The following is a 25,117-nucleotide window of genomic DNA, read 5'->3' as shown; positions in this document are numbered from 1 at the left end:
AGTGGTAGAGCTGTGAACACACAGACTGAAGTCTAGTGCTCTTTCGCTATCAAGCTTGTCTGACTGCCAAACCCAGGAGCAAGCTTGAAATGAGTGTTAGACACCTCTCTGTTATTCTTCCTACCCAGTGCAGGCACATACATGCACACACATGCTCCTCCGTTAGACTTGGGGTGTGTGGTTGCATGTATTGTATGTTTTGCCTTGGCTCTATTTAAATCAACTACTCTTTAGTTGGAAATTTGTAGAATCTTACTTGAATTTGGATAGTCATGACATACTGAGTTTTGAGTCAGTTTTTCTTTTAAATTGTATCTTTTCATGGAAGAGCCTTGATATTTTATTTTATTTTCCTCTATATGCCATCAGATTTATTGGAATTGGGTTGTAAGCCACCATGAGGGTGCTAGGAACTGAACCTGGGTTCTCTGCATGAGCATTAAGTGCTCCTAACCACTGAGCTCTCTCTCCAGCCCCTTAAAGCAGTTTTTAATGAAAGTTGTAAATTTGCTCTGGTGCTGGTCTGAGATTTAGGATTAATTCCAAGGTAATGTGAACTGTTTAATATGTCTAAACACGTTACATATTTATATTCAACCTCATTCAACAAAATATTTTTGGTTCAAGATTAAAAAGTTTGTTTTTCCTTTTGTAATATTTCTTAAACGTTCTAATTCAAATTAGTTTGGGTGAATTCATTAGGTTGATGACTTTTTGTAGAAACAATTTCTACTTTCTACTAAAGCATCATATTTAAGATATTTTGCTTTGAATTACTGTCCTTTTGGAATTGTTCTCTTATGAGTAGAACATCCAGTGGTGTTTTTTAGAAAACATGTGATGGAAAGCATCAAGAGACGGAAGCAAATGGTTTTACTTACCTTTTTGCAAACTAAACTGCCCTGTGACCAAGCATGAAGCTAAGTGCTAAGAGCAATGGTTTATCTTCACAGCAGAATTAATCGAGTCTAAAGCAGTTGGAATTCCATTTGTAGCAAACTAGTAATTAAAACTCTTACTCTGGCTTTGACAGTACTTATCAAAGAAAAAAACTGGTTTTATGATTAAATAGCAAAATGACAGGTGTAAACTGCATTTGAGGGAAATGCTGACTAAACTCTAATGAGACATGCTACCATGAGGTCAGACCGTGCCGTGACATTCAGCTGAGCTAGCAGCTGACACTGAGTGAAGCACGTTCTTTTCACATTAGAAATATTTCCATTCAGTGGGGTGTGAGGCTACACACCTTTGATCCCATCAATTGGGAGGCAAAAGCAGGTGAATTTCTGCTTGAGTTCAAGGTCAGCTTGGTCTTCATAGTGAGTTTCAGCTCAGCCAGAGCTACATAGTGAGACCCTGTCTCAAACAAAACTCTTTTCATTGCCTGCAAACTGCACTGACTCTTATTTGACCTTCTAACACTTAGAGATCTGAATTGTAATTCTAGGGTGACGACCTAATGAGGCTGTAATTACTTATGCAGTGGGGATTTACTGGGGATTTAGTGAGTCTAAGAATTGAGGGTAGAATAAAGAACGGGGCACCTGAGGTGCCGGGCCTCAGATGAGTTGTACTCTGGTACTATTTACTGTTTTCTTCAAGGACTGCTGCCTCTGACTGCTCATTTCCTCCATTAACTATGCTTCAAGATCCTTGTAAGCAGAAACTTCATTAGCTCTGTGCTATAACATAAGAACAGTTTCTAGTAAATTGCCAGGTATTTGTTGAGTAATCTCAGTTTTTCATTTTTAATTTACATTAATGTGTAGGGGCAGTATACATACCATAGTGTACTTGTGGGAGTCAAAGGGAGATCAATGATTCCCTGTTATTCTACCATGTGAGTAAGCTCCAGGGATCAAACTAGGCGGTCAGACTTGGGGACAAGCATCTCTACCTGATGACCCATCTTTCCAACCCTTAGGTTTGTCTTCTCAGTTAGAATTATTTAATTTAAAACTACTGCTAAGGACAGAGGCTCAACAGTTAAGAACACTTGTTGCCCTTTCAGATGAGCCCCATGTATTTGGTTTCCAGCAGTCAGTTGTCAACTCACAACTGTCTGTTACTCCAATTCCAGGGGAATCTGACACCCTCTTCTGTATATGGTTCATGCCCATACATGCAGGTACTCACATAAATATTTAAAAACATTGCTAGGCCCAGTGAGGTGGTTCAGCAGGTAGAGACATTGATACCAGCCTGGCACCTTGAGTTGGATCCTTGGGACCTGGGTAGAAGAGCCAAGTTCTGAAGGCTGTGCTCTGACCCCCACATGTGTTCCAATGCATGTTCCCGCCAGGTCTCTTGCTCTTAACACACCTGTACAATAACGTCACAACGCTTTGTTATTATAAGCACTACAGCATATTTAGCATGGTTTCAAAGGGTGTCTTGTCAGGCTGGTGAGATGGCTCAGCAGCTAGAAGTGCTTGAAGCTCAAGTCTGACAACTGAGTTCTATCCCTCGAGTCCAGGTAAGAAAGCCTATGCAGTGGTGTTGATCAGTTTGCTCTCAAGCCCGCCAGCCTTGAGTTCAAAGTACAGAATACAGCAGATACGTGGAGACCTTTTCTCCACAAAATAGAACGAACTCCTCAGTTACACGTGTGCTAGAGTGTTTATGTGCCTTTACTCATACAAGATATATTTACAATTAAATTTAAAAAGTTAAAACAGTTTATCTGGTAATTGTTTTTTAAAAAACAAGTTTTTCTTTTCTAAACTAGGCCTTATTGAATTTGAGGAGTGTGACCCTGCTAGTGCAGTTGAAGGTAAGTTTGCCTGTAATACCCTGAGGCATGTGAGAACTGCTGTCTTCTGCTTGTTGAACAAGTAAGAAGTGACTGCTATCCACTGATGTCATCAGCGTTAACAGACATATATTTAGTGGTCTTGATACTGACCAAGGACCTAACATTTACACTACTAATGAGCTATACCCATATCCCACGATAATACTTTTAAAAATACATATAATGAATTATGTACTTTTCGAGTTTTAATGTCTTTATATGCTTATTTTATCTGAAGTTACAAAGAGTTGCACATTTTACCAGAGGAGAATTTTATTAAGTGAATATCCTTTTTAGTAACTCATGTTGTATGAATGTAAGAGTTGAAACAGACTGATTTAAGTTGTAGGCTTTATTAGCTGACACTTTTTATTATTGTTTGATCATTTCTTCAGTTGTTTATTAATTCATTAGGATTTTTGGGAGGAAAGGTTGTGCCATGTATGCTCCCTCATATGGTAACAAACTCATAGCCCTCCTCTGCCCCAGTTTCTACAGCGCTAGGACTGCAGTGTGCACTGCCACTATTGGGGAAGTTTATGTCTTTGATTCGAAGTCCGCTTGATGTTTAGAAAAGACTTGTCTGAGTATGTTGTGTCTTATCACGTGCAATTATGCTTCTTTACAATGTGCATTTATGTTAAAGGCATAAAACCAAGGAAAAGAAAGACTTTTGCTTTGCCTGGAATAATTAAAAAGGAAAAGGATGCAGAATCTGTGTAAGTATTTTAACCATTGCCCAAATTCTTTTCATTGTTTGTAAGTGATTTAGAATTGTTTTGATTTTTGAAAGGAAAAAGTCTTTGAAAATATTGAGTGTATGTATCTAAACTGGAAGAAGAAAAAAGCCTCTCTTAGCAACTAGATTTGTTAATTTCTTTGGCTTTAGTTCAGAGCATTAACTTTCCTAATTTATTACTTACAATTCGAAGGCATTATAGACAAAACTGACATGCCTAGGACCCGCATGTAGAAAAACAGAAGCAAGTTCTACAGGTTGTTCATGGGCACCCCACCTCTATACAGTTTTAAAAATGTAAACACTGCCGGAAAGCCCTGTAGAGTAGACAGCGTCGTTGTTGCACTGATGAGTACATTACTACAAGAGAAGTACAGTTATCCGCACTCACAGTGTGTGTGAGCTCTTTATGTTTAACAGTTATTATCGATAGGACATGGTCACGCCCTCCCACAGTCCTTCCTCTCCTCTGAGCAGGGGGCCTACCTGGGTATCCCCCCACCTGGCACTTCAAGTCTCTAGCAGATAGTTTTAATAATTGAATCATAAAATACTTCATTTTTGTTTTGTTTTGTTTTTAAAAACAGGGAATGTCCTGATGCAGATTCACTTGTAAGTAATTTTAATTTTACTAAAGAAAATTTAAATTAGGCATTTTCATTAGAAAAAAAACACATTTGATTTTATTTTAATCAGTCTTTAAAGAAAAATACCAACCATGTTAAAGTTTGGTACTAAAATAATTTTAAAGATGCATCTCAGTTTTACATTACATTATACTTTACTGCTAAATGAACATACTTTTCATTTTCTTTGAGAAATGGGTAATTTTGCTTTTAAAATTAGAGTGGCACCATGTTGGTAAAGTTTAAAAAAAATCTGCACCCCTTAAAATTGGCCGACATTTATTAATTTAGACTTGTTTTGTTTTGCTTTGTTTTTTTAATTTTTCAAGATGGGTTTTCTATGTGTAGTCCTTGTTGTCCTGGAACTCACTGTGTACACCAGGCTGACCTCTAACTCACAGATCAGCCTGCCTCTGCTTACAGAGTGCTAGGATTAAAGTCGTGCCTTACCATCTTCTGGCTTCAAAGATATTATCTATTCGTGTATTTGGTTTTTATTTAAGACATTTTAGAAATAGCAACAAGTGATCGTCACTGTTCTGTGTTTTAAGGTTTGTTTCTGTTTCTTGGTTAAGTGCTACCAAGTTGAGGTCCCAGTGTGCATAGTGCAGGAGTAGATTTACCAAATGCTGGAGATAGTGTGCACACAGATCTATTTCTAGTAGACACTAACTGCTGATTAGCGTAAGAGTCTAAATACTGCTTTTGTGCTTTGTTTTTGTTTTAAGGCATTTTAATCTTAAATGATGTATGTAAGTAAGAAGTGAGAGTATTTTGTAAAATGCTATCTTATGTAACTTAGATAAACTAGTATTTCTGTTTTCTATTTCAGTTTTCAAGTAAGAGAGTTGTGGTTTATTAATAAATTTATTTGCAAATAGAGGCTGGAGAGATTTCTCAGTGGTTGAAAGTCAGTACTACTCTTGCAGAAGACCAACATTTGGTTCCCAGCCCCCACATCAGGAAACTCACAGCTGTCTGTAACTCAGATGCCCTCAAACCTCCTCCTGCATCTGTGAGCACATGGCACATATAGCTGATGCAGGCACACACAGATAACACAAGTAGTAACAACACCCAAGTCTTTAAAAACGTATGTGGAAGTTAAGAGTGAGAAGTCGTCAGAGAAGCCTAACCGACTAACAAAGGTAGCAGGTGCAGTTGATGCGTACTATGGCTCTCATCATGTATGAAATTATAGCATTTGATGGTTGCAAATTTATTAAACCCTTTACTTTCTTAAATGTTTTATCTATATGTGTATTCTTTTAACTTTTTAATTCAGCTAAATGCTACAATAGTTGTTATCCAGACAACTTTACATATAATTATCTATGACTTTACTATACTTTACATATAATTATCAGACTTTAGGAGAGGGCCAAAGAGAACATTATGTTCTTGTGCTGTGGAAGAAGAGATTGGTAAATTTGGTTGTAGATGTGAAAATTTTAAGTTAGGAAAATCATATACCATAAATGGTTTTGTATCACCATATTGGCAGTATATATTAAAAGATATCGGGGTTGGGGATTTAGCTCAGTGGTAGAGCGCTTGCCTAGGAAGCGCAAGGCCCTGGGTTCGGTCCCCAGCTCCGGAAAAAAAAAAGAACAAAAAAAAAAAAAAAAAGATTTATTTATAGGGGTTGGGGATTTAGCTCAGTGGTAGAGCGCTTGCCTAGGAAGTGCAAGGCCCTGGGTTCGGTCCCCAGCTCCGGAAAAAAAAAAAAAAAAGAGCACTGGCCCACAAGTGGGGAGGTGCACTAGGGATTCTGTGGAATATTTTGGGGCTGGAGAGATGGCTCAGTGGTTAAGAGCACTGATTGCTCTTCCTAAGGTCCTGAGTTCAAATCCCAGCAACCACATGGTGGCTCGCAACCATCTGTAATGAGATCTGATGCCCTCTTCTGGTGTGTCTGAAGACAGCTACAGTGTACTTATATACAATAAATAAATAAATCTTATAAAAAAAAAGATATCAAAAAAGGAACTTTGATTTTTTTTTTTTTAAATACAGGTCAGTTCAGAAGTTAAGCAGTTGACTAGCAAGAAAAGGATGTGAAATTGATCCAAGCAGTTTTGTTCAAAAGAAACAGAAGTAGTGACTAACCATAACACAGACCTTATACATGCGTGCCATTGCATGCGCATTAATACAAACTGGGCATCTGTTTTCTGGATAATTTGACAATATCTCCCCAAATAAGTATAGATTAGTTTTAAGCCAGTAGCCTCTGCTCAGTGTTTATTATTATGACTGTATTCATAGAACATTTGTATCTATCTGAGGTGTGTGTGTGTATGTGTGTATATATATATATATATATATATATATATATATATATATATATATAGAGAGAGAGAGAGAGAGAGAGAGAAACCAAAAGGGGGAAAAGATATTTGTTTTTATTTTTCAAACCTCATATCAAGAAAATATATTAGCAAAATACTAGAGTGCCAAAATATTCATCAAATGAGAACTAGTTAAATAAATTATTAATAGAAGCAGATTTTTACAAAGAATTATGTTGACCTATATTTGTAACTGTCCATATGGAAAGAATTTTTTAAGTAAAAGTGTAATATCTCTAACTGATTGCTATTTCAAAAGTAAACCACGTCAAAAAGTAATTGTGATTGCTATGGGCAGAATGATTAGTTATGAGCAGGACAGGAGACTCATTTTTCTTTTGCTTCATTTTGTTTATGGCTAGTTCATGCCCTTATCGCCCTCTCTCTCTCACTATCCCACTTGCCTGTCCACCTGCCCACCTGTCTGTCTGTTTTAGACAGAGTCTCTGTAAATAGCTCAGGCTGTCCTTGAACTCCCAAAGATTCCCCAACCTTTGCCTCATTAGTGCTGGGATTAAAGGCGTGTACCACCACATCTGGCTATTAACAAGAACAAAATCAGTAAGTTGGTTTTTTTTTTTTTTTTTGGTTCTTTTTTTCGGAGCTGGGGACCGAACCCAGGGCCTTGCGCTTCCTAGGTAAGCGCTCTGCCACTGAGCTAAATCCCCAGCCCTAGTAAGTTGTTTTGTAGGTAAAATATTATTGTTTCCTGGTTCTTTTTAAAAAACGTGATTTCAAAACTAATTTGGTGTACATCTTTTGAAGGCTGCTCAAGTGAGAATAGATTGTTCTTTTTGGGGTGGGGTACATTGTCCCTGAGCAGAGATTATAAAATTTTGCATTGACTCTTGAACTTTTTCAACACACACACACACACACATATGAACACACACACACACCCACCCACCCAACGACCCACCTTGGTTGAATGAGTTCTCAGCTTCCTTAGTGGTAAGGATTACAGGTCTGTACAATGCTCACAGTGTGATTTTTTTTAATGTTTTTCCCCTTTTCCCTCTCCCTCCCTCTCCCTCCCTCCCTTCGTTCCTTCCTCCCTCCCTCCCTCCCTCCCTCCCTCCCTCCCTCCCTCCCTCCCTCCCTCCCTTCCTTCCTTCCTTCCTTCCTTCCTTCCTTCCTTCCTTCCTGAGATGGTATTTCTCTGTGTAACTCTTGACTGTCCTGGAACTCACCTAAGGCTGATATTGGAAGCTGCCTCTGCCTCCTGAGTGCTGGGATCAAAGGTGTGCACCATCATGCTTGGGCACATAATGGTTTGATTTTTGTTGTTTAAAAACCACTACTACCACAACGATATTTTTAAAATGTTGAAATTATTTCTTCTTTTCTTTATATAGCTACTGGCATGATACTTCATTAAATAGTGAGAGCCCTAATATAGAAACATGGGTTAAATGAATGAAGACATGTAGTGTAATCTTCATGCTTTTATTAGTATTAGAGTTCTGTGAATAGTTTCAGTATTTCAAAATCTTGAGTAACTGACTCATTTTGTTGTTTTTTACTTCTTATTTTCTAATTTGTGTTTCTCTGTCTGTGTTTGCCTTGTGTGTGAGGATGTCTGCAGAGGTCAGAAGAGGGCATCTGATCCCCTTCCTTACCCCTACCCCAGTCCTTTCCAGCTGGACTACCGGGTGGTAGTGAGCCACTGGACATGGGTGCTGGAAGCCAAACCTGAGTCCTTTGGAAAAGCAGTAGATGCTTTTAACCACTGACCATTTCTTCAACCCAGGCCTTCAGGAAATAAACAGTGTCAGCAGTGCAGTTATGTAAAGGGAGTACATAGCACCCTCTCAGATTGTTACACTCTCTCACAGTTCTCAGGGCACTCATCAGGGCTGGTGAGGGCATGATAAATTCATTGCTTTCTGTGCTCAGGAATATCAAAGTTTGTTCAAATGCTAACCTTTATATGGTATTTTGGGTTTTCTTGTTTTGTGCTGTCAGAAATAAACTTTCTGTGAATACTTGTGTACATGTTTTTATATAGATAATTATTTTCTATGATTGGTAATTTTATTTCTGAAATCTAATCTTAAAATAACTACTTGGACTTTACTTTTGTTTGTTTTGTTGTCTTGTTTTTCTATCCTTTTTTTCAACCTATTTATAAGTTGATCTTATTATCGACATAGTTCGCTCAATTATCTTTCATTTGTTGTGTCAGTCACTTAATTAATTTTAGTATTAAGTGTATTTTTTCATTTGTCGATTCAAAACAAGAACATTTTATTTATTTTTTTGAAATATATTGTTTTTATTTGATAAGTTATCATGCATACTTATTAGACATCATGTGGTATTTTTAGTGTGCATATCCAATGTCTAATGGTTAGTTCAGAGCCATTAGTATAACCATCAACCTAAAATATTGTTTCTTTAGCTTCTACATATAAAATATGAAGTATTTTGAGTGTGAGTGTGTGTGTGTGTGTGTGTGTGTGTGAGAGAGAGACAGAGAGAGACAGAGAGAGACAGAGAGAGACAGAGAGAGAGAGAGAGAGAGAGAGAGAGAGAGAGAGAGAGAGAGAGAGATCGATCATTTAATATAAAGCCCTTCAGCCTGGTCTATGTAGCTCTAAACGATAGGACTCATTTTTTGTTGTTTGAATTTGTGGCTGTACGCCATTTCATTTTGAATGCATATTGTATTTTATTTACTCAGCCACCTGATGATGGACACCGTGGCTGATTCTGTCTTGACTACTGGAAATAGTACGCAGTAAACTTAGGAGTACAAATATCTTTTTAAAAAACATTTTTTTAAAAAGAAATTGGATGAATCAGTTTTTTAGAGCTTTTAAGTGGTTATCCCATGTCAGATAGTTTTAAAAACTATGTATTTTCACCATACTTTATGGTTGTTATCTGCAAGTGGATCCAGAAGCAGCCTCTTAGAGAACGGCTTTCCAGCCTCTGTGGTGTACCGCTGTTTGCTAATGCTTGACTACAGTTTGTGTGGATTTGTTGCTATGTCTGCTGTCTGTCCTGATCAGCAGTCCCATCTCTCCCCATCTCTGTTGAGCTCTCCGCTTGTTTGCTGAAGAGACTCTGGTTTGTAGCTTCGCATAAACTGGATTTTGCTGACTGTGTATTTCTATAGTGAGTTATTTCTCTTCTCTGTGTTATTTAAGTTGGTGCTTAGCTCTGTAAGCGTGATCAGATTTAGATTCAGTGGGTTTTGTTTTCCTCTGGATCCACATGATGTTTTCCTTTTTTTCTTTTTAAAAATACTGACGCACTGTCTTATATAGAGCATTGGCTAGTCACACTTTAATCTCCTTTAAAGAGGCTCTGTCTTAGATCTCCTTGCAGCTGCTTAAGATACTGAAAGAATAGTTATCTTGGCCGTAGTTCTTTTTCTTTTAATTCATTATTTCTGTTTTCTAAAATGGTTTTATTTATTTACCAATTGTTGCCTACCTTCTGGGTCCACCCTCCAAGAGTTCCTCACCCGTGGCCCCTCCCCTTTGCCTCTGAGAGAGTGCTGCCTCACTAACAGACCCTTCCATCCCCCTTCCATAGGGCGTCAGGTCTCTACAGGGCTAGGTGCATCCTTCATTTTGGATTTTAACAGAAATGTGGATCTTGAGTATTCTGAATTGGTTTTCACCTTGGTGTTTTTCTTTATTTTTAAAGATTTATTTTTAGGGACTGGAGAGATGGCTCAGTGGTTAAGAGCACTGACTGCTCTTGCAGAGGTCCTGAGTTCAATTCCCAGTAATCACATGGTGGCTCACAACCATCTGTGATGGGATCTGATGCCCTCTTCTGGTGTGTCTGAAGACAGCTGCAGTGTACTCACATACATAAAATCAATAAATAAATCTTTTAAAAATATTTGTTTTAAAAATTAATTACGTATATATGTATATTTATAGGGGGAATACATATGTGCATGTATATGCAAGCCTCTTCAGATGTAGAGGCTGGCAGTGTCAGATCCTCTTGAGTTGGAGTTACAGGAAGTTGTTAGCCACCTGATTAGCTGCTGGGTGGTAGGAGCCAAATCAGGGTCCTATAGCAGAGTAGTGTGTGTTCTTGGCTACTAAACCATCTGTTGTACCCCACCTTGGCAATTTCTTGCTCTAAAATTACGAGTTGTGATTTCCTATTGCATGTTGCGGGGTTTTCTTCAGGTTTGGGAGCATAGAATATGATTTAAAACTAATAAACTAAAGAGATTTAATTTTCCACAGTGCTAAAAATTTTGTTAATCTATTGATATTTGATACAGTAGCTTAGTTCTTCAGTAATAAATCTTTTTAAAAATTTTTGGTATTTTTCAAGAAAGGGTCTCACTGTCCTGGAACTCAGAACCAGGCTAGCTTCAAACTCACAGAAATCCACCTGTCTCTATCTTCCATGTGCTGGGGCTAAAGGTGTGCACCCCTACCATTGGCCCTCAGTAATATTTTAGACTATAAGAGTTTGCTCTCTTTAGTGTCTTTAAATATTGGTGCTGTCATAATAGTAATTCTTTACTGTTGTTCCCTAGAATATTCCTGATGTAGATGAAGAAGGTTTTAGTATTAAACCAGAAGCAAATCAGAATGATATCCTTTTGTGATCTGGGTATTCTTAGTGGATGGTGTTGGCATATACATAGCTATAAAAATAATGTCCTACTTAAAGCCACTTCTGTTTTTAGTTAGCTAAAATAGACTGTTCTTCATTTTACATGCTTTGTTAATTTAAGTGAGTAGCTTTATTCCTATCCATATATATTCTCTTATAAGGCTCTTTTATTTTTGTATTAATGTGGAAATCAGTTTTCAAGATAAGGTAGACACTACATTCTTTAACTCATCCTCACATACCAAAGAGAACCATTTCTACTCATCCAGTGACTCTGACTCTGAAGACGAAGAACCAAAGAGGTACCGGATAGAGATAAAGCCCGTGCATCCCAATAATGTGCATCACACAATGGCTTCTCTGGATGAATTGAAAGTGTCCATAGGGAATATAACACTGTCCCCAGCTGTGTCTGTGAGTATCTGAGCGCGAGCCATGTACTGTCTACCTACAACTGCTTAATTCTTTTAAAATAATATTTATTTTATTAATGTGTACTTGTATATGACATGTAGAGGGATGTGCACATGTGCCACAGGGTAGGTGTGGTGGTCAGGTCTCCCACTATACTTTTACATGGATTTGGAGATCAAAGTTGTGATGTTTGTATGTGTGACAGGTCATTTTTTTTTATCTGCCGAGATATCATACTCGGTTATGGTTATCATGGTTAATTTTGAGAATAGTAAATAAATAATAGAACTGGAAGATATTATTTTGTGATTCTTAGATTTGTTTGTTTGATTTTATTTGAGTTTTATATACTGTATATTTTTTACAAATTGAGCCTGAATCCAGGTCCTCTAGCTCAATCCCAATGCCCTCTTCGCTCCCTTTGTTGTCTTCCCCAGAGCTGTTAGGTACGTGATGAGTGTTTGTGTGCATGGACGTGTGTGGATCATGTCTGTGAGGTGCCGAGGAAGGCAGAGGGGGAGTTAGACCCTGGAACGGGACTTAGAGGTAGTGAACAGATAATGGTGACATGCCATGTCGGCGCTGAGAACTGACTCTGCGCTTGCTAGAAGAAAACCCAGTGCTCACACCTATCCAGTCGTCTCCAGCTCAGTTTATAATTTTTATATAGATAAATAAGGCTATTGATTTGGCTTAGTTATGCTCTTGAAAAAAAAATTGTTGTGTTTTGTTCGAGACAGGGTTTTCTTGTGTGGCCCTGGCTGTCCTGGAACTCATTCTGTAGACCAAGTTGGCCTGAACTCAGCTGGGGCTAAAGGTGTGCACAGCGCCTGATGGAACAGTTAAGGCACGAAGTGCAGAGCAGTCGGTGTTTGTCACACTGTGCGGCAGTGCTCTGGGTCTCGGCAGAAGATTGCGAACTGACAAAATTATTATTTTCCTCATCTAATTTAAAGGATTTCTTCTGTTTTCAAATCTAGTGTAAAAGGATGCCATGAAAATCAGTTTAAAGGTTAAGTTCAGTCTTTCCCTCCCCTCAGTGCTGGAGCTTGAGTCTCGGCTTGTGCTTGTGCTGCGCACACTCTACCACCGACTGACACTCTGGCTCTTTTTTGGATTTTTATATTCTTGTCTTTCTCTGTCACATTTGAATTTGAAGAAGAAACAGAATACGAATGTAGCCAATAGATGTCTCACTGTTAAGAGCACTTGCTATGCACCAAGTTCGATTCTCAGACCCCACTTTGTAGGAGTAAACTCACTTTCAAAAGGTGTCTCCTGGTTTCCATCCACATGAGTGCCTGCATTCATACACACAAATATCATACACAATAGTGATAAAACTAAGAATGCTATAGTAATAATGCCACTGACGTCATATGAATTGAGAGGTATTACAGAGGAGAAAGGCATGTCTTAGAATGAGAAGTTTCTATGGAAATATGCATATTATCATTACTTAAAAGCTGTTTTCCTTAATAATTTTTGTTATAACACCATTTTATGTATTATACCTAATTTGTATGTGGGTTTTAATTTTTTAAATTTTAATATATTATTTTGAGATAGGCTGACTAGTATATGCTCCGTAGACGATGCTGGCCTTGAGCTCACAGAGATTTGCCTGTCTCTTCTTCCTGCTAGGACTAAAGGCATGTACCACCACACCTGGTCCTAATTATACGTTCAAAGGTGTGTGTGTGTGTGTGTGTGTGTGTGTGTGTGTGTGTGTGTGCGCGTGCGCGCGCGCGCATGTATACATACCTACCCACCTACCTATACATACTTGTTTTGGAAGTGAAAGCGTTTCTTTCTTAGTACTCATGTTCTTGAGTATCAGTCCGTGGTAGAACATCTGCCAAGCAAGCATTGTGCCCTCAGTCTGATACTCAGTAACATGGAAGGGGAGGGAGGAGTAAGTATTTTTTGATGGAGGGAAAATGTTCTATAATTCTCAGCACCATGCCTCCAGGATTCCGAAGTGAGGATCTATTATATCATTACTATTTTAACATTGATATGTTATGAGTATGTAGTTATGAGGAGACTTGGTGTATATTTGAAGTAGTCAGTTATGAACCACTGACAATTTTTATTGTGTAATAGCATAACTAATGAAAAATAAACATAAGCAAACGCTTAAAGGGATGGGTGTAAACATATATATTAAAGTGCTATGACCTGTTCATGAACAGTTGAGGTCACAGGTATTCTTAAAGCTTTCGTGTCTCATCTGTGGTTTCTGTTTGTATTTAAATTAATATATATCAATTTCATGCTCAGAAAATAGTTAAAGGAACAATTTAACAGTGACTATTGTGTTTGAAAAGAAGAGCTCTTTGCATGTGTGTTGTTGCCCACGTGGTTTACCTGTATGATTTTCTCCCTAACTGTGTCTTTTAAGGTGAATGTGTTTTAAGTAGGATTTAGAAGGGAAGAAACAAATTATTAAGTGTGAAAAGAGAATTAAATTCTATACTGAACATTGTTTTCTCTTTCTTTCCATGCACTGCTAGAGACACAGTCCAGTAAGTGCCAGATTTTTATATTTTGCCTATTGACTTTTTAAAAATTAGTGTAATAAAACATTTGATTTTCAAAATTTTGTTAAGTTTAGATTATTGTAGTATTTTAGATATTGAATATTTTAAGAACATTGTATTAGGTACATGTACTTTACTTTTTGAATTAGGTTACTACACTAGAAATTATTACGTCTACATTTAGAGATACATTTATAAGTACTGAATTTTTTAAATATATTTTTGTAAATGCAATTTACAGTTAAGTATATATGATACAGGCCACATAAAGTAGGCTAGTATTGATAACATTTTATTACAGTTTGTTACCAAGTTAAATATTTGTTTAATAATACTTAATTTTTACATTTCTGTTTTAGGTACAGATGAATCGGAATTCATCTAGTAAGTTTGATAACAGGAATTGGTTGATTATGTAAGGATATCAGACACATTGCTGGTCTCAGCCTTGTGTAGTTAAGGGATTAATGCTCTGTTTGCATTGCCAGTCTTACTGGTAGACTAGAGGATACTTATGCAGAGAACAGGACCCACAGCGTTTGTTGTTGCACTAGGAAACATCCCTTAGTCCTCGTGTAGCTTACAGAATTCTTTAGAAACCGACAAAGCTAGAGAGGAGCTGCTGACTGAGATGCTAAAATGGACTGTTCATTGTCATTAATGTGATCCTAGTACATGAACGTCCTTTGGGGTCAAACCCCAGCGTTGTGGAGGAGGAAGCTGTGAGAGTGTTTTATAAAATAGTAATAATCTTTAACTTTACTTATTTTAAGGTCATGTTACAGTTACAGTTTCCGCAGTTGCTGTAAGGTGGAGGACAGTGCAGCAACCCCTGAGACAGAGCAGACATCCAGAATAAACCCAGGGAAAACCAGTGCAGGCAGCTCGGTACTCCTGATGAGCTGTGCTGCCCATTGGGGTCACTGCTGGCACCAGTTTTGCTTGGAGATGTAGAACATTTAAGGTGTGGCCAGAGTTGATGTTCACTGGTGAGACCTCACTCCAGTGTTGTTCTCACTGGTCAGATGAGAGCGCAGCAGAAAGGATGAGGACACCCTCCTTCAGTAGCTCATCTCCACTAATGATTGTATAAGTCCGTAGTACTTAGTATTCTGAGAGTGCGAAACCGACTGTGGGACTTATCAAATAAAACTCTTGTGTAGAATACACACACGTACTTAACCCATTTCTTCTAATTTTTCTTATTACTTATTTTTGAGATAAGGTTCTTTATATAGTCCTAGAACTCACTATGTAGACCAGGCTGGCCTTGTAGTCACAGAGCTTTCCCTTGTCTCTGCCCTCTGGAGGGCTGGAAGTAAAGGCATGAGCCACCATGCCTAGCTCTTACAATGTCTAAAGTTACAGTCCGTGCTTTCCTTCATAAAGCTAATAAAAAGAATCAGGAATCAGCAGAAATTCAGCTCTGTGTTTTTCACAGTTGTTTATATTTATTTTTTCTAGTCCAAAATTTCTAAGTTGTTTTTAGCATTGGAATATGTAAATTTATAGAGGAACTTTTAATTAAAGTATTTTTGCCTCAGATTATTAATTTTTCATAATACTTTAATTTTTTAATTAGATGAAGAGTTAACAAAATCAAAGCCGTCTTCTCTACCCACTGAGTAAGTTTGCTGTTTATTTTTTTTAGTAGATTCATTATAGACTATATTATTTCAAGCAATTTTAGGTCAACCTCAAAGCCGGGTGAAAGGTACAGAGATTGCCTGTATATACTCCCTACCTTAGCATGCCAGGCTTCCTTCTCAAACCCCTTACCAGGGCAGTACTGTTGCTGAACTTGCCTCTTGACATGGATCCCCCAGAGAATTTCAGAGGTTCTTGTACATTCTGTGGGTGTAAGCAACTCTTCCTCTTTTTCCTCTCTGCCACCCCACCCAGTCTCTCTAGGCAGCTCTCACAGGACTGGGACTGTAATGTCATAACCAGTGTCTTTACTGTGTAAAATCTCATGCTCTTCTTTTTAAAGCCACATTTAGATTTAAGTATTTTCTTTTGTCTTTTTTTCCCTAGAAATATGCAGTTATATGTTAGTCATGTTTTCTGAACTGTAAAATTTATGTTGGAGTTTTTATATATTTTAATTTCTTTTCACGTGAAACTTATTTTTATGATGATTTTCTAAAAACAAAACAAAAGTGCCGCTGGCCTTGGTAGCTGTACTGCTTCCTAACAGATGTTGGTGACCATTTCATGTGTATGTGTTTTCATCTTTTTATGGGAATTTCCCACTTCTCTTTCTCACTTTCCTCTTCACTTTTGGTTGTGACTTTGTAAAATGGACCATATATCATGAGCTTCAAGATGGAGTATCTCAATTAATATGAAAAGGCAAAAACCAGATAGCCATCTCACTAGCTCTTAAAACAGATGAAGGAAAAAGCCATGGCAGCAAGAGTATTCCCTTTGAGTTCATGTTTTCACATGCGTGAACATTCAGCTTAGTGAAGTGGGTAGTTGAAGATTATTTGGTGCCTGAGAAGTATGGAATGAGGGCAGTGGGGTATTTGTTGTATTTATAACGTTTAAAGTTGAGCTGTTTAGCATCTAAAGCTTAATCTTTAGACTTTGCTTAGATAGTTACAGTAGTAGGCTTTATTGTACAAGGTAGGACATATTTGCATCAGTGCATGTTGAAATATTAGATAGGTGATTTTAAATCAGTGTAACAATTTTGACAGAATAGACCTCGATTCTATTCAGAATTTCTTACAGATTTCACTTCTTTTGAATTTTATATTGTAGACTGTACTAGAACTCAGTCTGTTTAGGTTCTGTTAGCTATGTCTATTGGGTAGCTCATGTACATTGCTGCTTTTCTTCATTTGTAAATCCACAATTATTGTTCTTCACACTCAGTTTGAGTTTAGCAAGGTATGATCAAAGAACATCAATCCTTATCACTCTCCCTGCCAGCACGATGTTATATTGTAATTCTGCCTAGTGCTGTTTGCTAAGTCTATGGACTACATTTCTCAGTATGTCTAACTATTTAATCACAGTTATTGAACTGTTAGAATTTTGTGGAACTAAAATAAATGGTTTTATGTTAATAATAATCTTTCTAATCATTGTTCTTAAAATGTTATTCTAGGAAAGGGACCAATGATTTACTTGCTTGGGACCCCCTATTTGGATCGTCTCTTGAGTCATCTTCAGCTCCATTAACTTCATCATCATCGGGTAAAAAAGCCCTGATAAAATAAAATATATGTATATAAATGATGTCTTAATTTTGGGAATATAGTAGCAGCATTTTCCCCATGATTGATTGTGTCTATGTATTATGTTTAATCATCTAAAGCTTTTCCTTTTAAGTTTGTCACCCAGTAATAGTGAGTTCCATCGCTACTACCACTGTAAAAAATGGAACACTCCAGAACACTTAGGAATGGGGATAATCATAATCATCTCTTTTCTTCCAGTGGCCTCTAAAAGCACTGACGGTGGAGATTGTGTGCAGATGTAATATTCATTTATAAACACTAGTGCCAATAAATATGTTACTAGTGTTTTTTATAAAGTAATTCTGATTATTGTAAAGAATTGAATTTCATACTTACACACGGCTTGGCTTAAGTCCGTTTGAAATGCCACTTGGACAGGCCTCCTGATACGTACCTCACTTACGCCTGCCTCTGCTGTGCTTACTCACCAACAAGCTTCAAGTGTTGAGTCTCGTTCAGTGCCAGCTGCACAGGGAGGACCGCATCCTTAAAATAGCTACTTAATAGCAAAGGGAAGTGTTGCAGTCATTCGGGTGGTATACATTTCTTCAGATTATACCTTCAAATGCAGGGACAGGGACAACATGAAAAAACTATTATCATTTGAAAGAATGAAGCAGCCTCTGAATCCAGATTTGATATTATACAGGCTTCCTCAATTGTGAATACATACTTTCATGTGATGTGCTTTCTAAGGATAATTCCTTCCTGTGAGTTTATTTTCTATCTTGTGAGTGCCTTTTCTTTTTGCCTTCTTCGTACTCTCCTTGAGTGATTACCGAGATCTTTAGCTTTATATTTTATTTTCTCATGTATTTACTTAGGCTGGTACTTACATGGTTTGAATTTTGCACATTTGTAAATGTAGAGAATTTGCCAAATTTATTTTTTCTACTCATTATATTTTTTAATGTTTGAATTATAGTACATATTTTTAGTGGATCAAAGGTCTTGAAAACCATTCTATTTGGAAATAATTTAAGGGCCAGTGAGATGACTCAGCAGGTGGTACCGTGGTCAAGCCTAATGACCCGAGTTTCATCCCTGGAGCCCAAATGCTAGAAGACACTGATTCCCACAACTTGTCCTCTAACCTCCATGCACACTGTCTCAGTTAGGGTTTCATTGCAGTGAACAGACACCTGACCAAGGCAGCTCTTATAAAGAAAAGCATTTAACTGGGGCTGGCTTAGAGCGTCAGAGCATCAGTCCATTATCATCATGGCAAGGAGTATGTTAGCGTACAGGTAGACGTGGTAGAAGGGCCAAGAGGATAACATCCTAATCCACAGGCAGCAGCAGGAGACTCTCTCTCTATATATACATACCACACTGGGCATAACTTTGGCATAGGAGACCTCAAAGCTCACCCCCTCAGGGGCACCCTTCCTCCAATAAGGCCACACCTCCTAATAGTGCTACTTCCTATGGGTCAGGCATTCAAGCACATGAGTCTACAGGGGCCGTTCCTATTTAAACCACCACACTCACACACTCAGAACTACATTAATAATTTTATAAAGATAGCTTAATATTTGACTCTAATTCATTCCTGCTTTGAGATATATATATATATATATACATATATATATATATATATATGACTTGTTAGTATACAATTGAAATTTACTTAACATTATGATAAAGGTACTTAAGTTAGGAATATTGCTTTTCAAAATTATAAAGTGTTACAAATGGCATTGACAACATTAAATTCATACAGGATTTAAGAAGAATGAAGGTATTATGAAAATTTAAAAAATGAGTTTTACTAATTTGGGGTAATATTTTTAGAAAATTAATAGTCTTGAATGGTTTAATTATTATGAATATTACAGTGTAGTTTTACATAAGTCAGACCACAAAGGTTAATTAAGGTTAGATGTGTTAATTGGCATTCATGTTATTCTGCAAAGCCTTGATCTCACATTAGACTCTGAGTTAGATATATTGATAGTAAACCAAAGACATTTGAATTTAAATTAGTTTATGATCTGTCAGATTTAATTTTTATATATGTATAAAAAGTTGAAACAGGAATAAAATTTCTATGTGTCAGTTTCGTTGGAAGATTTAATAATTAATTGTTTTGAGGATTATTGTGAATATCAGCGATAGCTTTGATAAAAGTCTATTTGATGGGTAGATTCTCAGTGTTTCAACAAATAACCTTGATTATATTAACACTATTAGAAATGATCGTTGAATTCTTCTGTCTTTATCTAAGGATTGGTGCATATTGTTGATTTTTCTTCAAATTCTCCTTTCTCTCCCATCAGCCAGACCCACGACACCTCTTTCTTTAGGCACCATTGTTCCACCTCCAAGACCTGCTTCCAGACCAAAGCTTACTTCAGGCAAACTGAGTGGAATTAATGAAATAGTATGTATTCATTTTTCTTTTAAATTATATAACTGTTTCCAGTCTCTTTATTTGTCTGAGGCAGGGTCTCAGTGTGTAGCCCTGGCTGTCCTGGAACTCCTCATGTAGGCCAGGCTGCCTCAGCCTCACAGAGATCCATCTGCCTCTGCCTTCTAAGCGTGGAGATTACAGAGATTAAACTGTTCTCTAAAAATGATACAATTATTTCAACTTAAGATACAGTTATTTTTCTATATTCCCCTGAATAGTTAAATCCTTTTTTTCTAAACTCCTTAAAGAATAGGAATTTTTTCCAGTCATACTTCTCTCTCTCAAAAATCATACTGGCAAAGAACAAACTGTGTAAGAGAACAGAGGTTTCCTTTTTAAAAGTTGGTATATTACACAAGCCAGTGTCCATTGACTCAAAATAAACAAGTTCATGTAATTGTCTAAGTGTAATATTTAAGAAAAAATGTATTATGTTTTAGGCCTTAGTGTTAGGAGATCCCAGGGGTCATCTGTCTATTCCAACTTTGTTTTATACATAGAGGTCTGGAGTCCATTGTATGTAGATGATATGAATGTACAAGACAATGAGGAGCACTGAATTCTCTAAAGTCATCAATAGTGGCAGGAACATCTGTGAGTTCCCAAGCCAGCCTCTGTGCCTCCTGTGTGCTCTGTTTTGTTTCATCTTTCACACTAATTGCTGTTTAATTACAATTACGTTTCTGAAACCCTTGCATATTTTTTCCTTATCTATTTCCAGCAATGTAATCATTGTGGTTGAGTCTTGGTTGAATGTAAAAGATACTTTAAAGTGTCTCAGCCATACCAGCCGCCCCTTTCCCCCCTTTTTGTGTCTATTCAGCTACTCTAAACTTTCTGGTGTTCTCCAAATACAATATGCTCTTTATTCCTTCTTTTGTTTTCTTTTATGAATGGGGAGGGGCTGTAAGGAGATAGAAGTGAACTTTGGGCCTCATGCATGATAAGCACACACTCACACTGCCACTGAGTTGGTTCTTTTATTTTCCACATCTACATTTTCTCATTGTACAACTCCATTTGAAGTGACAGTTTTCACTAAGCAAAAAATGGCCTTTTTCTTTAAGACCCAGCTATTATCCATTAGCTGCCTTTGGTCACTCCTCCAGCAAATCCTATCATTCTTTGCTCACTCCCACATACTTGTATTTTTGTTAGAGTGCATCTCACATTGTGCAGACTTAGTGGCTGTTCTTTTGATTGCGTGATGTGTTAGCCAGCTTCATGTCCACAGCAGTTTGCAGAAAGCCTGCAACATGGTACACAGATAGGAAATGTACTTTGAGTGAAGGTCACAGTAGAAGGGACAGCCTCTTTAATTAATGTATTATCCCAGTGAACTGACTTACTGGAAGTGAGGTAAAGACTAAGTACAAGCTGCCAAGGAGATGGTTATTTAAATAATATGAAAATTACTAAGTTTTAGTTATTTATGTATTTTTATGCATGAATCCCCTGTCTGCCTACATGCCAGAAGAAAGTACCAGACCCCATTATAGATGCTTGTGAGCCACCATGTAGATGCTGGGAATTGAACTCAGGACCTCTGGAAGAGCAGCCAGTGCTCTTAACCACTGAGCTCTCTCTCCAGCTCAGATCATTACTTTGTAACATGTCTTTTTTTCTGTTTATAAAACTTGTTTCTTGCTTCTAAATCATGTTAGAAAATAAAAAAACATACAGAAAAATTGAATCTCCTCAATATATTACCAACAATAACTATGTTAACATTTTAGTATATATTCTTTCATTGTTTTCCTAATGCATAAATATTGACCCTAGATAGTAAATTACCAGTTACTATAAGGACAGACATATTAGCTGTTCAGTGTTAGATCAGTTTTACCGGGGCCTTGTCTAACCCCTGTATGTGGGCTCTGTGGATTCTACCTCCCCTTTGTTGGGCATTTCAGCTGGTCTCATCCCCTTTGGGTCTTTCCTATGTATGTGTGTCCAGTATTTTCTGTTTTTTTTTGTTCAGACTCAACTACATTGTATTTTCCTAAAAAGTGATGATACCAACTTTAAAGTCCCCATCAGCCACACACGTGTTCAATATAACATAATGGAGCCATGGAATAAACAGTAAAACTTTAACTACTTTATTTGCTACAAATAAAGGAATTAACTTTCAAAAAAAAAATAGTCCTAGGGAAGATGGACTTACGTGACTTAATGTGTGTAAAATTGTAAGGACATTGTTGAGTGCAGATAATAACTTAAAAAGTTATGAAGCATATATTTTAATTCATATTTTACATATCTGTTATTTTTGCTTGGATATTTTGGAAATGTCTTTTGTGAATTATTTTTGCTTTATAGATTTCAAGTTACTTTAAAAATAGTATCACCTACTTTGGGTAACTTACAGCCACCCATAACTCTAGCCCAGGGGATCCAATGCCCTTGTCTGACCGCTGTGGGCACTCACATATCCATTCCATTCAAACACAGGCACACAAACACACACATAAGCAGTAAAACAAGAAAGTTTGAAAATATGCCTTTTAAAAATTAACTAGAACATTTAAAAATTATTTTTTCTTATTTCGTGACTTATTACTGATAGGATACAGAGAACTAATCTCCTGTTTATAGAAATAGTGTGCATGACCTTTCTGGGAAGCAATTTGGTAGTATTTGGAGAACTTTTATTTTACTTATGAGCACTGTATTAAGTATACTTAAAATAGGAGAATATTTTATGTACAAACCTTCTTGATAGCATATAGCCTTTTCAGGTTTCAGTATATTCTTGGAAGCAAAGTGCTTCCAACACCTAGTTAAAAGAAACTCATGGTAAAGTTGAATGGTTTGTTAAGACTTAACTTTTTTCTCTGACAAGGAAGGAGGACTTTCTATATCATTTGATAAATAACTTTTTGTTTTTAAGCCCAGGCCATTCAGCCCACCTATAACTTCTAACACCAGCCCACCTCCTACTGCTCCCTTAGCCCGGGCAGAGAGCAGTTCCTCTATCTCTTCCTCTGCGTCATTGAGTGCTGCCAATACTCCAACAGTAGGTAAGTGGTTATTGTTGGTTATGAAAGTTAGTTAGTTAGTGTGCAAAGCTTTACATTTGCATGGGTGAGAAATGTGCATACACACATATTTGTTGTTTTAGAGAAGCAAGGTCTTTCCGCATAGCCCTGGCTGACCTAGAACTCACAGAGATCTGCCTGCCTCTGCCCCACCCCTGACCTGCCTCTATCTGCTGCGAAAGATGAGAGTCATGTGCCACCACGCCCAATACATACATGGTTTAGAAGGCCTTAAATTTTTTAGTTTTATATACAAAGACTAGTCTCAGCTCTTTGAGTAGAGGCCTTGAATAATCTGTTTAAGGAAAACTGCTTAGTTCAACTTAATGCAGCCTCTGTCCTTCGCATACTGACGGAAACATTGCAGCCCAGGAACAGCCTGTATTTTTGGTTCCCATGCTAGTAGTTTGAGTAGATGTAGAAGAGTGAGAAGAACCTGGGCCAAATTTTTGTGGGTAAGTCCAGTATAGCATCTGGTGAACCATCTTACCCTAGAACTTTCATTAAAGGAAAAGCAGACACTCACATATACCCTTTTTTTTCTCTTCCCTGGTGAGAAGTAAAGAATTTAACATCAGAAATTTTGTTTTTCTGGACATACATTTATACTTGTGAAACTGACCACATTTTTTCTGTTTTAGTTATTACTGTCTATACTTGGAATGTTGTAACTATTGCTGAAACTCCTTAAGAATTTGCCAATATATAAATTGCTGGTCAGTGTAAATTACCAAAGGAATACTGTACAATGCAGTCAGTTCTACTGTGAATTCACAGTTGCATTCTTAAGAAAGTTTGTGGGGCTGGGGATTTAGCTCAGTGGTAGAGCGCTTGCCTAGGAAGCGCAAGGCCCTGGGTTCAATCCCCAGCTCCGAAAAAAAAAAAAAAAAAAAAAAAAAAAGAAAGTTTGTGTTTGGGGGCTGAAAAGATAGTTCAGTGGTTAACAGAGCTCTTGTAGAGGACCCAGGCTTGATCTCCAGCACAGACATGGCAGTTCACACCACCAGTAACTTCACTCTGGAGGAGCATGACAGAGTCAGGTTAATTCACAATGTTGTACACATACATACACCATACACTCAAACATACACAAAAAAGGAAAACAAAGTTCATGTTTGAAAATCATTTTCTTGGAATGTTTTATTCAATGAAAGAATGTTGTGTGTTTGTGGTGAATTATTTATCTTATAGAAATTTAATCACAAATATTAAAAATAAGTTATTAGGCTGAAATTATTTAAATAATCTAAACCATACCAAACAAAACCAATGTTTTACTGCATCTAGATTTTACTCAAGAATTTTTTAGCATTGTCTCCTTTATTCAGGCTTCTTACAAGTTCTCGTTATTTTTCTAACCCGTTGTCACTGTGAAAACAAGCAGGAAGCTCCTGACGTGTACCAGCTGGGTTTCAGGTGCAGCCGTCTCCTGGGCCCTAATGGAAATGTAGACGTTAAAGTCAGACACTCAGGACTGGAGGCTGGGCTTTTCCATGCTTTTCAGGGGGATTGTGATATGACCTATAATTAAGCTAATTTAATTAAATTCAGTTTATCACAGCTGACTTAGAAGGAATGCACCTTGTTGGTGTGATGATTGCATGGTGATCGACTTGACGGACATGGGAATGATTCGACCTCTCAATGGTCAAGCCTGACACTACCATTTTATTTTATATGCCTTGCACATTTTCCATTTTAAATTTATGTAACTGAGTATAATCGATAAGTTTGTTCTTTGAATGAACAGCTTTATTTTTGTTTGTATATGTGGTTTTCTTAATTTTGTTTCCACAAAATTTATACTTTAGTCATAGGAAAAGATTAGCTCTACTAGAAGTTGAGCAGGCAGTTTGAGTAATGAAAACAGACTTCAGCATTTTCATTGCATACTGGTACGCCCAGCTTTTTGCCGTCTGCATGGCATTATGATCTGTACACATGCTGGGTTGTAGTCACACCTGTCCTGGGGTGCACAGAGCCCGCTGGATGTGCCTATTTCAGACAACCGGTTTGTGAGTGGAAATGTGAAGTTGATTTTGATTGAGCTGGTATGTATTTGTTTATTGTCTTAGTCCCTAATGTTGACAGTAGGAAATCTGGTACAAGAGATGAGACAGGCAAGGCAGATGGATTCCAGGTTTTTGCACTAGAGGGTCTTCAGTCTATCTAAAAAGTTCCTTTGTTATGACTATTCAGCTCTGTTGAGATTTGAAGTTGTTGACTTTTCTTGTTTCTTGAAAATGTTTTCTTTCCCTGCAATATTTTATCTTATTTAAATGTGATAGAAGATGATAATTTGATTGGGACACTCTCTGAAATTGAAAAGCACTGTGAGACAACACCAGG

At 37.3% G+C, this 25,117-nt stretch overlaps 1 protein-coding gene across 4 annotated transcripts in view; it reads left to right on the top strand.

Annotated features, from left to right (window-relative positions):
• The window catches only part of Fcho2 (FCH and mu domain containing endocytic adaptor 2), a 103,116-nt gene that overhangs the window by 57,013 nt on the left and 20,986 nt on the right, over positions 1 to 25,117 (top strand). The window contains exons 9-20 of one of the 4 annotated variants that reach the window (XM_063281689.1): positions 2,732 to 2,776; positions 3,444 to 3,516; positions 4,124 to 4,148; positions 11,030 to 11,090; positions 11,351 to 11,523; positions 14,040 to 14,051; positions 14,426 to 14,450; positions 15,649 to 15,691; positions 17,182 to 17,270; positions 19,594 to 19,697; positions 22,621 to 22,750; positions 25,057 to 25,116. In XM_063281689.1, coding sequence (XP_063137759.1) covers positions 2,732 to 2,776; positions 3,444 to 3,516; positions 4,124 to 4,148; positions 11,030 to 11,090; positions 11,351 to 11,523; positions 14,040 to 14,051; positions 14,426 to 14,450; positions 15,649 to 15,691; positions 17,182 to 17,270; positions 19,594 to 19,697; positions 22,621 to 22,750; positions 25,057 to 25,116 — 840 coding nt within the window. Of the gene's footprint in view, positions 1 to 2,731; positions 2,777 to 3,443; positions 3,517 to 4,123; positions 4,149 to 11,029; positions 11,091 to 11,347; positions 11,524 to 14,039; positions 14,052 to 14,425; positions 14,451 to 15,648; positions 15,692 to 17,181; positions 17,271 to 19,593; positions 19,698 to 22,620; positions 22,751 to 25,056; position 25,117 lie in introns of all 4 variants that reach the window. The other 3 variants (XM_063281690.1, XM_063281691.1, NM_001191632.1) reach the window with 3 other exon arrangements.

This window comes from Rattus norvegicus, chromosome 2 (assembly GCF_036323735.1).
Source record: "Rattus norvegicus strain BN/NHsdMcwi chromosome 2, GRCr8, whole genome shotgun sequence".
Taxonomy (NCBI): domain Eukaryota; kingdom Metazoa; phylum Chordata; class Mammalia; order Rodentia; family Muridae; genus Rattus; species Rattus norvegicus.
The sequence above is the reverse complement of the archived record's forward strand: the minus strand, read 5'-3'. Positions and strand labels throughout refer to the sequence as shown.